Source organism: Belonocnema kinseyi, chromosome 8 (genome assembly GCF_010883055.1).
Source record: "Belonocnema kinseyi isolate 2016_QV_RU_SX_M_011 chromosome 8, B_treatae_v1, whole genome shotgun sequence".
In the NCBI taxonomy this organism is placed as follows: Eukaryota; Metazoa; Arthropoda; class Insecta; order Hymenoptera; family Cynipidae; genus Belonocnema; species Belonocnema kinseyi.
The window spans coordinates 37,323,181-37,335,557 of record NC_046664.1 but is presented as its reverse complement, the minus strand read 5'-3'; the positions used below and the strand labels follow the sequence as shown (position 1 = coordinate 37,335,557).

At 25.2% G+C, this 12,377-nt stretch overlaps 2 protein-coding genes across 2 annotated transcripts in view; one reads left to right on the top strand and one right to left on the bottom strand.

The window, feature by feature from the left end:
* LOC117177900 (AP-3 complex subunit beta-2) overlaps positions 1–7,209 on the bottom strand; it is a 36,243-nt gene extending 29,034 nt beyond the window's left edge. The window contains exons 1-3 of the mRNA XM_033368975.1: positions 6,926–7,209; positions 4,074–4,149; positions 2,070–2,651 (exon numbers count right to left, since the gene is read on the bottom strand). Of these exons, the coding sequence (XP_033224866.1) occupies positions 2,070–2,651; positions 4,074–4,149; positions 6,926–7,059 (792 nt within the window). The 5' untranslated portion in view covers positions 7,060–7,209. The remainder of the gene's footprint in view (positions 1–2,069; positions 2,652–4,073; positions 4,150–6,925) is intronic.
* Positions 7,210–7,523: 314 nt separating this feature from the next.
* The window catches only part of LOC117179002 (glia maturation factor beta), a 17,369-nt gene continuing 12,515 nt past the window's right edge, over positions 7,524–12,377 (top strand). The window contains exons 1-2 of the mRNA XM_033370612.1: positions 7,524–7,635; positions 11,294–11,387. Coding sequence (XP_033226503.1) covers positions 7,633–7,635; positions 11,294–11,387 — 97 coding nt within the window. The 5' untranslated portion in view covers positions 7,524–7,632. The remainder of the gene's footprint in view (positions 7,636–11,293; positions 11,388–12,377) is intronic.

Sequence of the window (12,377 nt, the reverse complement as noted above, 5' to 3'; positions counted from 1 at the left end):
CATACAAATGCAACAGTTTGTTAGAGAATAAAACCAAATTGTTCAAAATGCATCCTTTTTGGTTGAAAACTCAATATTTTTCGCAGAAACTTATTTTTTGTTAAAAAAATTCATATTTTGATATTGAAAAGTCAACTGGAATTTTTTTTTTTATGAAAATTCCACTCTTTTTTTTTGTTGTGATTTTTGTTTGAACTTAAAAATTCATCTGTTTTAAGAGATATTTTATCTTTCTTGGATAAAAATGCAACAGTTAGGTTGAAAAATAAAATCATACTTTTTGGTCAAAAATTCGACTATTCAGCAGAAAAATAACTCATTGTTTCCAATTCTTTTTTTATTGTTGGAAACTGCACTGAAATCTTCTTTGGGTGAAAATTTAACTATTTTTTTGTAGGCTTTTTTTTAATTAATCTCTTTTCGAAGAAATTTCATCTTTCTTAAATAAAAATACGATAGTTTGTTTGAAAATTCAACAATTTTGTTGAAAAGTCATTCTTTTTGGTTGAAAACGTAATATTTTTCGCAGACACTTATTTTTTCTTAAAAAATTCATATTTTGATATTGAAAAGTCAACTGGAATCTTTTTAGATAAAAATTCCACTATTTTTTTTTTAATTATTTTTTATCTTAAAAATCCATCTGTTTTAAGAGAAATTTTATCTTTCTTGGATAAAAATGCAACTGTTTGGTTAAAAATGAAACTATTTTGTTAAAAAGTCATAGTTTTTGAATACAAATTCTACTGTTTTGTTGAAAGTTTAGCTATTGCATAGAAAAATTACTTTTTCTTAAAATTTATATTTTGGTGTTGAATAATGAACTGAAATCTTTTCTGGATGAAAGTTCAAATTAAAAAAAAAAAGTTGTCGTTTTTTAATAAACATAATTGCTATGTTTTAATACAAATTTCATCTTTCTTGGATAAAGAAGTAACTTTTTTATAGAGAAATCCACAATTTTGTGAAAAAGTCATCTTTTTTGCTTAAAAATTCGTCTTTTTGGATTGAAAATTAAATTTTTTCGTAGAAACTTGTTTTCTGTTTTGAAATTTATATTTTAATCGTAAAAAGCCAACTGAAATCTTTTTTAACAGAAAATTCCACTATTTATTGAAAATTAATGTCTTTGATTAAAAATTCATCTGTTTTAGTACAAATTTCACCTTTCTTGGATAAAGATGTAACTTTTTGATAGAGAAATCCACAATTTTGTGAAAGTCATCCCTTTTCGTTAAAAATTCGTCTTTTTGGATTGAAAATTAATTTTTTTCGTAGAAACTTGTTTTCTGTTTTGAAATTTATATTTTAATCGTAAAAAGCCAACTGAAATCTTTTTTAACAGAAAATTCCACTATTTATTGAAAATTAATGTCTTTGATTAAAAATTCATCTGTTTTAGTACAAATTTCATTTTTTGTAATGAAACTATTTTGTTGAAAATTAATATATAAAATTAATAATTGCTTATGTATTTGGTTGAAAATTTCAATGTTTAGTTGAAAAGCCTTTTTTTAGTTTGAAATTAATTTTTTACCTGAAAATTTAATTTTTTCATTTTTTAAGATTGACCTTTTCAGTTCAAAGTTTTCCTTTTTTGGTAAAAAAATTATTTTCTTGGTTTAAAATTTCATTTGTGTTAGGTCAAAATGCATCAGTATCATTGAAAATTAATTTTTTGCTGAAACTTCATATTTTTTGTTTGAAAATTCTATTTTCGTAAAGAAAATTCGAGTTTTTGGTTTTAAAATTCTTTTTTTTTTTTAATAAATTTCATCTTTATTGATTGATCACTCTTTTGTTGGAAATTTATTTTTAAAGGTTGAAAATTCAACTCTTATGTTAAAAATTTAATTATTACGTTGAAAATTCAAATATTTTGTTAAGAAGAAATCTTTCATAGTAGAAAAGACTGTTTTTTGTTTAAAATAAATTAATAAATTTGAAAATTTTAAATTCGTATCTGAAATACTGTTTTATTCCGTTTAGAAACTAAAAATCCGTTACGTAATTTAAGTACGGGCCCAAATAAAATCGCTTGAGATGTAAAAAAATAGCGAATAACCTACATTCTGATTTGGATTAACAAACTGAGTCCTAGAGTACCTCGTGAGCATATTCACAATGACTACTTGTCCCCACTCGTCGACATCCACTAACAAATTGCACAATTTCCTATAATTCTTGTGTATTAGATCTATTCGCTCTGGACAAACTTCCTCAAAGGCCATGACTGCTGAGCCAACTACGAGTGTCGTTTTGTCTGATAGTAATTTTTCTAAAACACTGATAAGTTCATCTTTCTGCTCGGGATCTAAGGAGTACAATTTTGGAATCGCGTGAGCAGCCGTTTTTCGAACATAAGGAGACATATCGCTGGCTGAATCTTTAATAGAAAGCATGACAATTGGAACGATCATGGCTACTCTTATGCTGGAAAGAACTCTTAATGCACTGGCTCTTATAAGCTGATTCGGATCCTTCAATGCCCTTTGAAATGTGGATATTGATAATAGAGCAAGATCCTGTTGATCCTCTGCATAACGAACTAGATAAACGTAAACTAATTTTTTTACTTCTATATTTTTAGACACGACGTTCTTTACTACTGATGGAAATAAGTCGGAGGCGTCTCTTCCTTTTGCTACCATCTGAAAATATAATTGGTAATGAATGCTGTGAAATAAAATTATTTTACTTGCATAATTCTAAAAGAAAAGATTCCTTAATGGTGTAGTCTAGTTGGTTGGATAAAAAAATAGGCTATTTTTGCGAATTTTGTGTGAGCATGCTATGCAAGATGATAAATAATATCTTCAAATATAAAACAAAAATTTTTTAAATTCATTTTTTACAAGTTTTGTATACAAAATCCGTATTTGAACGGAACGCCATAATTTTGAGGCAAGTCGGCAGCCATATGATATCTCGGCAACGGTTTATCAAAAGCAAAAAAATCAAAGTGCTTTAGATTTGATATGAAAGTGGCTACAAAATGACCTAAGAATATTAATTTTCATCAAATTTGGTTAATTTTATTCAATAAAAACGAAAATAATCGAAATTTTTTTTGTTGCTGTTTTTTGTAAAAAAATATAGTAAAAATCCAAATTTTAACATGATAATAGGTCATTTTATGAGTACTTATGTGTAGAATGTGTGCTCAAACTTTCAGAAGGATCGGCCCACTGGTTCCGGAGAAATCGTGTGGCCAGTTTCTCAAAATGTTGTTTTGAGAAAAACGCGTTTGAAGTGTACACTTATACTGCTCAGATTTTCATAAAAATTTAATACCATATTCTTAAATTCATATAAATACGAAAAATGTGAAAAAAAAAATTTCCGAGAGTGACCAAGTAGACTACACCCTTAACAAAAAATTTCTAATTTTTTCTAATTTTCATAGATAGAAATCTAAATACTTTGAGATTTTTACCAAAAGAGGATAAGTATAAGGAACATTCGAAATTAGTATACTTTTTTGGTAAAAAAATAACAGTAGAAATGAGGAACAGAATGTAAAGACCTGAATCATTTTTCTTTGGAAAACCACCCTACAGTAGATGGGAAAAATTTCAACAGCATTTAACTGCATCAGTTTCCAAACATAAAAAAAAATTATCTTTTTGAAATAAAGCTTAAAAAGCCAATGAATATTCTTATATATATGTATATATATATATATATATATATGATTTCACAAAAATCACAAAAGCTTAAATTTGTGATATTTTTTTTAATCTCGTATATTCTGTGAAATTAATGCAATTGGTATTACGAAATATTTAATCTTTACAGCATTTAACATGACTTGTGATGACAGAAAAGTTCTCCTTAACACAAGAGGCAAACTTTTTTTCGGATTAACAATTATTGTTTTTGTTCTCACACATTAATTAATTATAAAATTCTAATGAAACTTCATAACAAAATATAGTATCATTGTTTAAATCTTATGCTAACAAAAATAAGGAACATTTTTTGCCAGTTTTTCAGTTAATTAAGATTATTTACTGCAAATCATTATTTCCTGTAGGATAGTTTCCCCTAATTTATTTAAAAGTACAATTTACCCCAATTATACGCTTCATTGCCTCTAGTTTTAACCCATCTTTATTGCTGTCCAACATTTGTTTCAAGTCGTCGTGCCTGCGCAAAAAGAAATCATTAATATAATTAAAATTTATCATTCAGAATGGTCACTATCTAGTCCGAGAAATAAGGAATGAAAGAAAATTAATCAGTTGTCAAGAAAAAAACAGGAATTTTTCGATTTTAAATAAAAGAAAATGTCTAATACACAGAAATCTAAAATTATACAATTATGAATCAGGATTGCTACAAAATCCCAATTTCGAAATTCACTTATTTTTTCCTGACCCATTTTTCATCTTCTCTGATAGTTATTAATTAAACTTTCAGGTATGAAAGAAGTCTTACATCTAGTAGGTCAATAATGTTAATGTAAAAAAAGGAAGATCTTACGCAAGAAATTTTTGTATAAAAAACAATGGTACATCCACATGTAATAAAACTTAGAGGTACTGTATTTTCAACGAAATAGATAAACTTTTGACCATATAGTGGATTTCACAACCAAAAAGTGAATTTTCAAAACAGAAGATTAATTTTATATCAAGAAAGATCCATTTTCAACAAAATACATGAAGTTTTAACTAAAAAAATCAATTTTAGGTTAAAAGAATTAATTTTAAACGAAAAAAACGAATCTTAAAAAAAAGTTACGTTTTCAACCAGAGGTAAAGTTTTAACCAAGAAGATTAATTCGCTAACAAAAGGCGGATTTCCAAAAAAATACATAAATTTTCACAAAAATAGTTGAGTTTTCAACAAAAAAAAAATTAATTTTCAAAGAAAAATGTATTAGTTGATATTTTCATAAAAAAATATTTTTACTTTCTATTAAAAACAGTGAAATTAATCTAAAGAATACAAAAACTCAGCAAACTAGTTGAATCTTCAACCAAAACAGATTAATTTTCAAACTTTCAAACAAAAATTGAATGACTGCATTGAAAAAAATTCTAATTAAAATTATGAATCTTCAAGATAAAAAAATGAATTCTTAATGAAAACTGCCATAGTAGATATTTCCATAAACAAATATTTTAATTTACAATATAAAACCGTGGATTATAAACAACTTATACGAATTTTTAACACGATAGTTAAATTTTTTCCCAAAACACATAAATTATTTAATTGATTAATTTATGATTATAATATTAATTAATTATTAATTTTAAAAAAAGGAATTGTCAGCAAAATAGTTACAATTTTATCCACGGAAATGAATTTTCATCTGACATAGATAAATTTTCACAAAAAATGGAACAGTTATATTTTCAATTATTAACCAAAAAGATATACTTTCCACTAAAAATGGAAGTTAAAGTTTAAGTTAAAAAAATAATATTCAATTTAAAAAAAAGGACTTTCCAGCAAAATATTAAAATTTTTAACAAAGTAAATTATTTTTTCACCAAAAAAATAACTTTGAACGAAGAAGATTAACTTTCTACCAGAAAACATGAATTTTTAACAAAAGAAATGAAATTTTAGCAAAATAGTTCAAATATTATCTATAGAAATAAATTTGCAACTAAAATGATGAATCTTCACAAAAAAAAGCAATTCGTACAGTTTTCTAGCTAAAAGATTGAATTTTAACCAAGAAGATTAATTTTCTATAAAAAAGACGACTTTTTAAACAACAAAAAAATCAATTTTCAATTAAAAAAGGTCAATTTTCAACAAAAATTAAATATTTACATTTTTAGTCAAAAATTTAATTTTTAACAAATGAAAAATTAGTTTTCACCAAAACATTTCAATTTCAAACCAAAGAAATAAAATGTTAAACAAAAAAGATAAAATAGTCACCAAGAATGTCAATATTCTGCCAAAAAATTTTAATTTATACAAAAAAGTTCATTTTCAACCAAATAGTTGATTTTTCTAAACCTTATTGAATTTTTAACCAAACAGTTGAATTTTCAATAAAAAAGAATGACGTTTTAACAAAACAAAAGATTTTCTAAATAAAAAGGTAACTTTCAAACAAAAATTGAAACAAATGCCAACTAAAAAAAATAATTTGTAACTAAAACTATGAATCTTCAAGATGAAAAAATGAATTCTTAATCAAAACTGGCATAGTTGATATTTCCATAAAAAAATATTTTAATTTACAATAAAAAACCGTGGAATAGAACTAAATTATACGAATTCTTAAAACACTAGTTAAATCCTTTACCAAAACACATAAACTTGCAAACAAATAGTTTAATTTTTAACAAAACAGATAAATTATTTATTAAAAAGAGGAATAGTGAAATTTCAGTTTACAAAATTAATTATTAATTTTTAAAAACGAATTGTCAATCCAAGGAAATGAATTTTCATGTGAAAAAGATAAATTTTCACAAAAAATAGAATAGTTATATTTTCAATTATCAACCAAACATCCAAATAGTTCATACATTATCTATAAAAATGGTTTTGAACTAAAATGATGAATCTTCACAAAAAATTATTTCTTTAAAAAAGGCGACTTTTTCAAACAAAACAAATCAATTTTGAACAAAAATGAAATAGTTTCATCTTCAGTCAAAAAATTAATTTAAAAAAAAAAGAAAAATTAATTTTCACCAAAATAGTACAATTTCCAACCAAAGAAATAAATATTTAACAAAAACGATAAAAATACAAAACAAAACATAATTTCAATAATAATAATAATATCGATGAAACAATATAATACACACTACAAAAGAAATGAAACAGGGACAGGGGCGTGAATGGATATAAACTTAACCTCAAATATAATTCATTGAATAGACAATAGGTTAAAAATGATATATTATGAACTACCATGTATTTACAATTTTTCTAATAATCTTACTTTTTGTAATCAGAGTGAAAAAATCCTCCAGAGGCAGGATCCGTGCCCAATTCCGGTTCTCCAGCGCTGGAGGGTCTATCATTGCTGTAAGACCCTCCATTATTCGACATTGTATTTGCCGCTGCGGTTAACATTTTGTAAAAAAATTATCTCTCTCACATATATAAAATCACTTATAACTTTTTTACACATCAAAGCATACTATGTTCACGTAAATTAATTCATAACATTTGACAGACAGCTGCGATTACTCTTCCAAGAATCCAGAATCCACATCACAACTTATCACAATCACAAGATCTTGAATATTGAATATTATATAGATAAGAAACTCACCTTGAATGAAAGGACTGTTTACTTATTTTTACCTTTCACATTATTTTTTTATTAAAATAATTTGCAATAGTTTTGGTACATCGATGTTAATTAATTTGATATTTTGATTCATTAAAAATGATATACTGAGTAATTTAATGCCAATTTCAATATCTTTGCCAATTCCTTGAAAATTATGATTTTAAAGTATCAATCGCAGAGAGGGCGCATCGTATGCGATGAATAATTACAGAGCTACTTTCCTTTCTATATATTTCTCTCCGTGACTGTCGCTACCTTTGACAAATAGCAATATTGTGTCAAACTGTGTTTCTTAAATATTTTCCAGTACGTTTCAAGACTGCTGGTGATTTTTTGATAATACTGCAAAAATGGTAAGTGTTTTTATTTTATATAATAAGATTTATTACATTTGATACTTATATTTGTTATAACGGTACTTTTTTTAAAACTACTCATCTGCTCCATTATTGACTGCTGTTATTGACGCTTCGGCGAGTATGTTTTGTTCAACTTAATAATCTTTGTCAAACTTGATATTGTAAAAATATTGATTTAATAAATAATATTACACTTCACGTTGCCTGTGTCTATTGAAAGCTAACGTTATTTTTAATAGCAACATATTTTTAATTTTCTCGTTCCATTCGACTCCCAGTTTTTAAAGAAACACGTTATTTAGAAGAAAGATACCGTTAATATTAGAATCCGTAAATGTGTTCTGATATTTTTTATAAGTTTAAACATCATTTCGAACGTGCGTGGAACGCTTTTTCACATCCCGGTACTTTTATTTTCTACCATTAGAAATATAACCAATTTAAAAATCGATTTCGTAGGTCAGGTGAATTGAAAATAATTAAATTGATTCAAACTTTTCGTCACATAGTGTGGCCTTCATCAGTTAATGTTATTAAATCTCTGAAAATTGCATAATTTATTGTAGGTACGCAAATTTACAATTGAAGGTGTGCTTCTCTTGTTAGCATCGTAGTTGTAAAATTATTTAATTTTTAATTTAAATCAAAGTAAAAAATGTCAAAGATGTCAAAAAACATTGTGATCAAAGAACTCTTTAAAAATATTTTTTAGTGACGTCGATGTAATGAAAAAACTTTTTACAATTGTTTTTTGTAAAAATACCGTTAAAACAATGATTTTGTATGAAATAAACATATTTATTATATTTTTTGATTTAAAAAATTAAAGTTAAATGTAAACGTTTTTTATTATCATTATGAATTATACAATATGTAAAAGCAAAATATTCAAATATTCTTTTACATCATTTTTTTATCGGCACCTAATTAAATTTTAAATTACTTATTTCAACGATACGTGCTAATGTTGATGACAAACCGACTTGAAATGCAATAAAACTGCAGTTTGTATGTATTTTATGAAATAAATTGTGCAATTTTATTGTTATATTAAGTGCGGTAGGCAAGGCAAGTATACAATTTTACAGTTTATGCTTGAGAGCAGGAGTTTTAGTCTCAAAAGCTATACGTTTAAATGTATTGAAAGAAATTAAATGCAAAGGTTTAAAAAATTCAATGATATATTATTCTAAAATTAAAAATTTAACTGGTTAATAATTGTTATTATTTATTAAATTGCTTAATTTTAATTGAAATATTGCAACATAGCTCATTCTTAAATATTTCAAGAGTATTTTTTATTTATATTTATTTACGCAAAAAATAATAAATGCTAATAAACAATGAAAAAATAATCAACCGAATCCATTTAAATTAGTCAGTTTATACGGTAAATTGTAAACGTTATTAAAAAATTTTCATTAAAATTTCTCCTGAGGTTTCTGTTATCATTAGAAATTATTTGTGTGAAAGTTAACGTTTTTTCCTTCAAAATGACACTGTATTAACTATACGAAATTATCAAACACATTGAAGTTAAATAATGATTCAAATATTCTTTAAAAAAAATGTCAGCGAAGAAAATTTAATTTAAAAATGTATACTATGGTAAGAATACAAATTGTCAAATACATTAAAGTTGACAAATTATACTTTTTTTAACTTTTTTTATTGAACCCTTGTATAAAATTTTCTTTTCCATTTTAAAAATTGTTTTAAAAAAAATTCCGTTTTTCATTTTTAATATAAAATGTGCTGAATTTTCTGTTACAATTAACAATTATTTCTGTAAAAGTAATTTTTAAAAAATCAAACTAGAAATTTTTATTTTGAAATAGCTGAAAAATTTAAATGTATGTATCCAATTTTGATGTATGTTGTGATGTATTTTTAAAAAATAATTATTAATTCAGAATTGAAAGCTTTTTAAGTTTTAAGCAAATGTATTGGGCGATTTCGAATTTTAAATGTTCCAAATCAAAATTATTTAGAATAAATATGTGAATGTTTGAAAAAGGTGAATATTTTCTGCTGAATGGAAAGATATTGAACTTATATCATAAATAAAAAGTTCTATAAATTGATAAATTCTGCATCAAATTTTGAAAATTGGGGAATTTCATTATTAAAAATGAGTTGAAATTGTATAATTTATAATTAAAAGCCATCATTATTAAACATTTTTTAAAATTAAGGAATCTCGAAATTGTATGATTTCAGATTAAAATGTCAATAGGATAATTTCAAAACGTTCAAAATTTAATAATCTTAAATTAGAGTTTTTAAAATGTTTGGCCATTGAAATAGCATTTTTTATAATTAAAAGCGTTCAAAATTCAATAAATTAAAATTGGAAACTTTTGAGTTTATTCAATTTTGTATTGAAGCAATTAAAATTTTACAATTTGAAATCAAAAACTAAATTGAGTCTTTCAAAGTCACAGCTTCTGAAACTCTAGAATTTTGAATTATTATTACAACAAAGTTTTTAATTAAAAACCTTTTAAATTTAATTATTCTAAAAAAACCTGCAAAATGAAGTAATTTTAGATGGGAACCATTACAAATAAAAAACTTCTCTACCGCAAAGTTGCAAATTAAATGAATCTGAACTACATTTAAAAATGAAAAAAATTAATTACCTAGAATTGTGAATTTTGTACATTTTACCCCTACAAAATTTCAATTTTTTAAGGTAAATTTAAATTTCCTAAAAATATAAAAATTTCAAATGGTTAATTCTAGCTCTCAAAATGCAGCCATTTAAATTGAAATTTAAAAATTATAACTTATAAAATGAAGAATTTAGAATTTAGCGTTCAATATGAAAATTCCAAGCACTCAGAATTAAAGAAAATATTCAATTTTTAAATATTTTTTTTCCAAAACGTTTAAATAATAATCGGACAGTTTTAAGATATTCAATTTTGACCATTTTTGATATTGCATAATTTTAAACAATTCAGTTCGAAGTAATTTTTTTAAAGTTGAGTTTTTAATGTACAATATTTTGGAATATTTTGAAATAGAAAATAATTCAGTTTACAATGCTTAGTTCTAAAATATTCTTACTTTTAAGGCTTGAATTTCACCAATTAATTTTTCTTTCGTACTTTTAAAACTGATACTAATTAATTAAGAATTAAAGTGAAATTCAAAACTAAATATTAAGCTTTATATTCAGGAGGATTGAAAATTTAAATTGTTGAATTCATTAAGGCTGTTAATTAAAAATAATTATACAATATTAACAGGCAGCTCCTCAATATAAATCTAGAATATTTTAGGATGGTCGCTGATGAACAAAAACCAATTTTCAGTAATTCCCCAGTTATAAATATTTTTCTAGGTAAAATCTGTAGACGAGCCTGCAAAATGGCCGAAACGGGATAATTTTTTCTAATGAAACATTTTTCCCCTCAATTCAGTAACACTTCAACCCGGGACTAGGCTTTTGTTTTATCTTTAAAAATGGTGATTTCTATTTTTCCGAATATTTTTTCGCTCTCCTGAAAAAGTCCGATTTTGTTGGTTATCTAGTTATGCGTACTGGCACTCTTTAAACAAGAGCCTTTTTCTTTTTAGACAAAAATATTCACTTTTGTGTATACGATTCAAACCAGTTCAAATTTGAATATTTCCACTGTTTTAGTCTTCCAACAAAATTTGCGACATAGAAGACGACGTGAAGGATGCTCTTAAAAAGTTTCGTTTCCGTAAAAGTCAAACGAATGCAGCTCTTATACGTAAGTAATTTCATATTAGATCAATGGAATATACCCTTATTAAGGCCATGTAATAATGATCCTATTCCTTATTTACCGACATTTTTTCACAACATCTTACGTCCCTATGAAAAAAATATATCAAGCTGAAAACTTAAGAAATTAAATAAAAGGTACTATGGAACATTTATATGATTATACTTTTTGAAAATTTTTATTCCTAGAAAATTAGGATCACACCAGGCCTAGGATTCACGCGACTATTGACACTTTTTTTAACGATGTAACTATTTTGGAATAAAATTACACTACTATTTTCTGAAAATCCTGGTTAATGTAAATATTTTTTTTATTACTTTGCGTTTGAATGTCCATATTTTCAAATTTCTGCGCTAGATGGACTTTAGGAAACTTCCAAGATTTTCTAAAGAATTTTAGGGTAACCCTTAAACGGCCAAAACGCCACTACCGGGACACTGCTATTCAACGGCCAATAACTAAGACTATTCAACACTAGAAAAAATTAAGACACATATATTTTTATTGCTTAAGATCTCCTCTTTCCGACGGTGCCAATGAAATTCCTCAAAAAATTTATTTATTATCCGAAAATGCAGTTTAAACAAAAAAAACGTGATTTTTCGTGCCTATTTTTTTTGTTGTGAACCATTTTCCAAAGCTTTTCGAGTCTGTAATTAACCTGGAATCTCACTAATCGGTGGAATAAATGTCTAAACTTTGAGAATCCATGGTTCAAAGATCGATTTTTCGTTTTAGTATTTTCAAAATGGCGTCTAAATGGCAAAATTTTTGTGAAAACATTCATGAAATTTTTTACAGTAAACGATGCACTTTTCGGAAAAATCATCAAGAATAAAACTTTTTATTTTTGACAAATTTTCCGAAAATCGCATAGTTTTTCAATAAAAAATTTCCAACGACTCTGTAACCTTTATTGCACTCTGACATCAAACCACACCTTCACCGCATTGTCATCCTGGGAATTTTCGA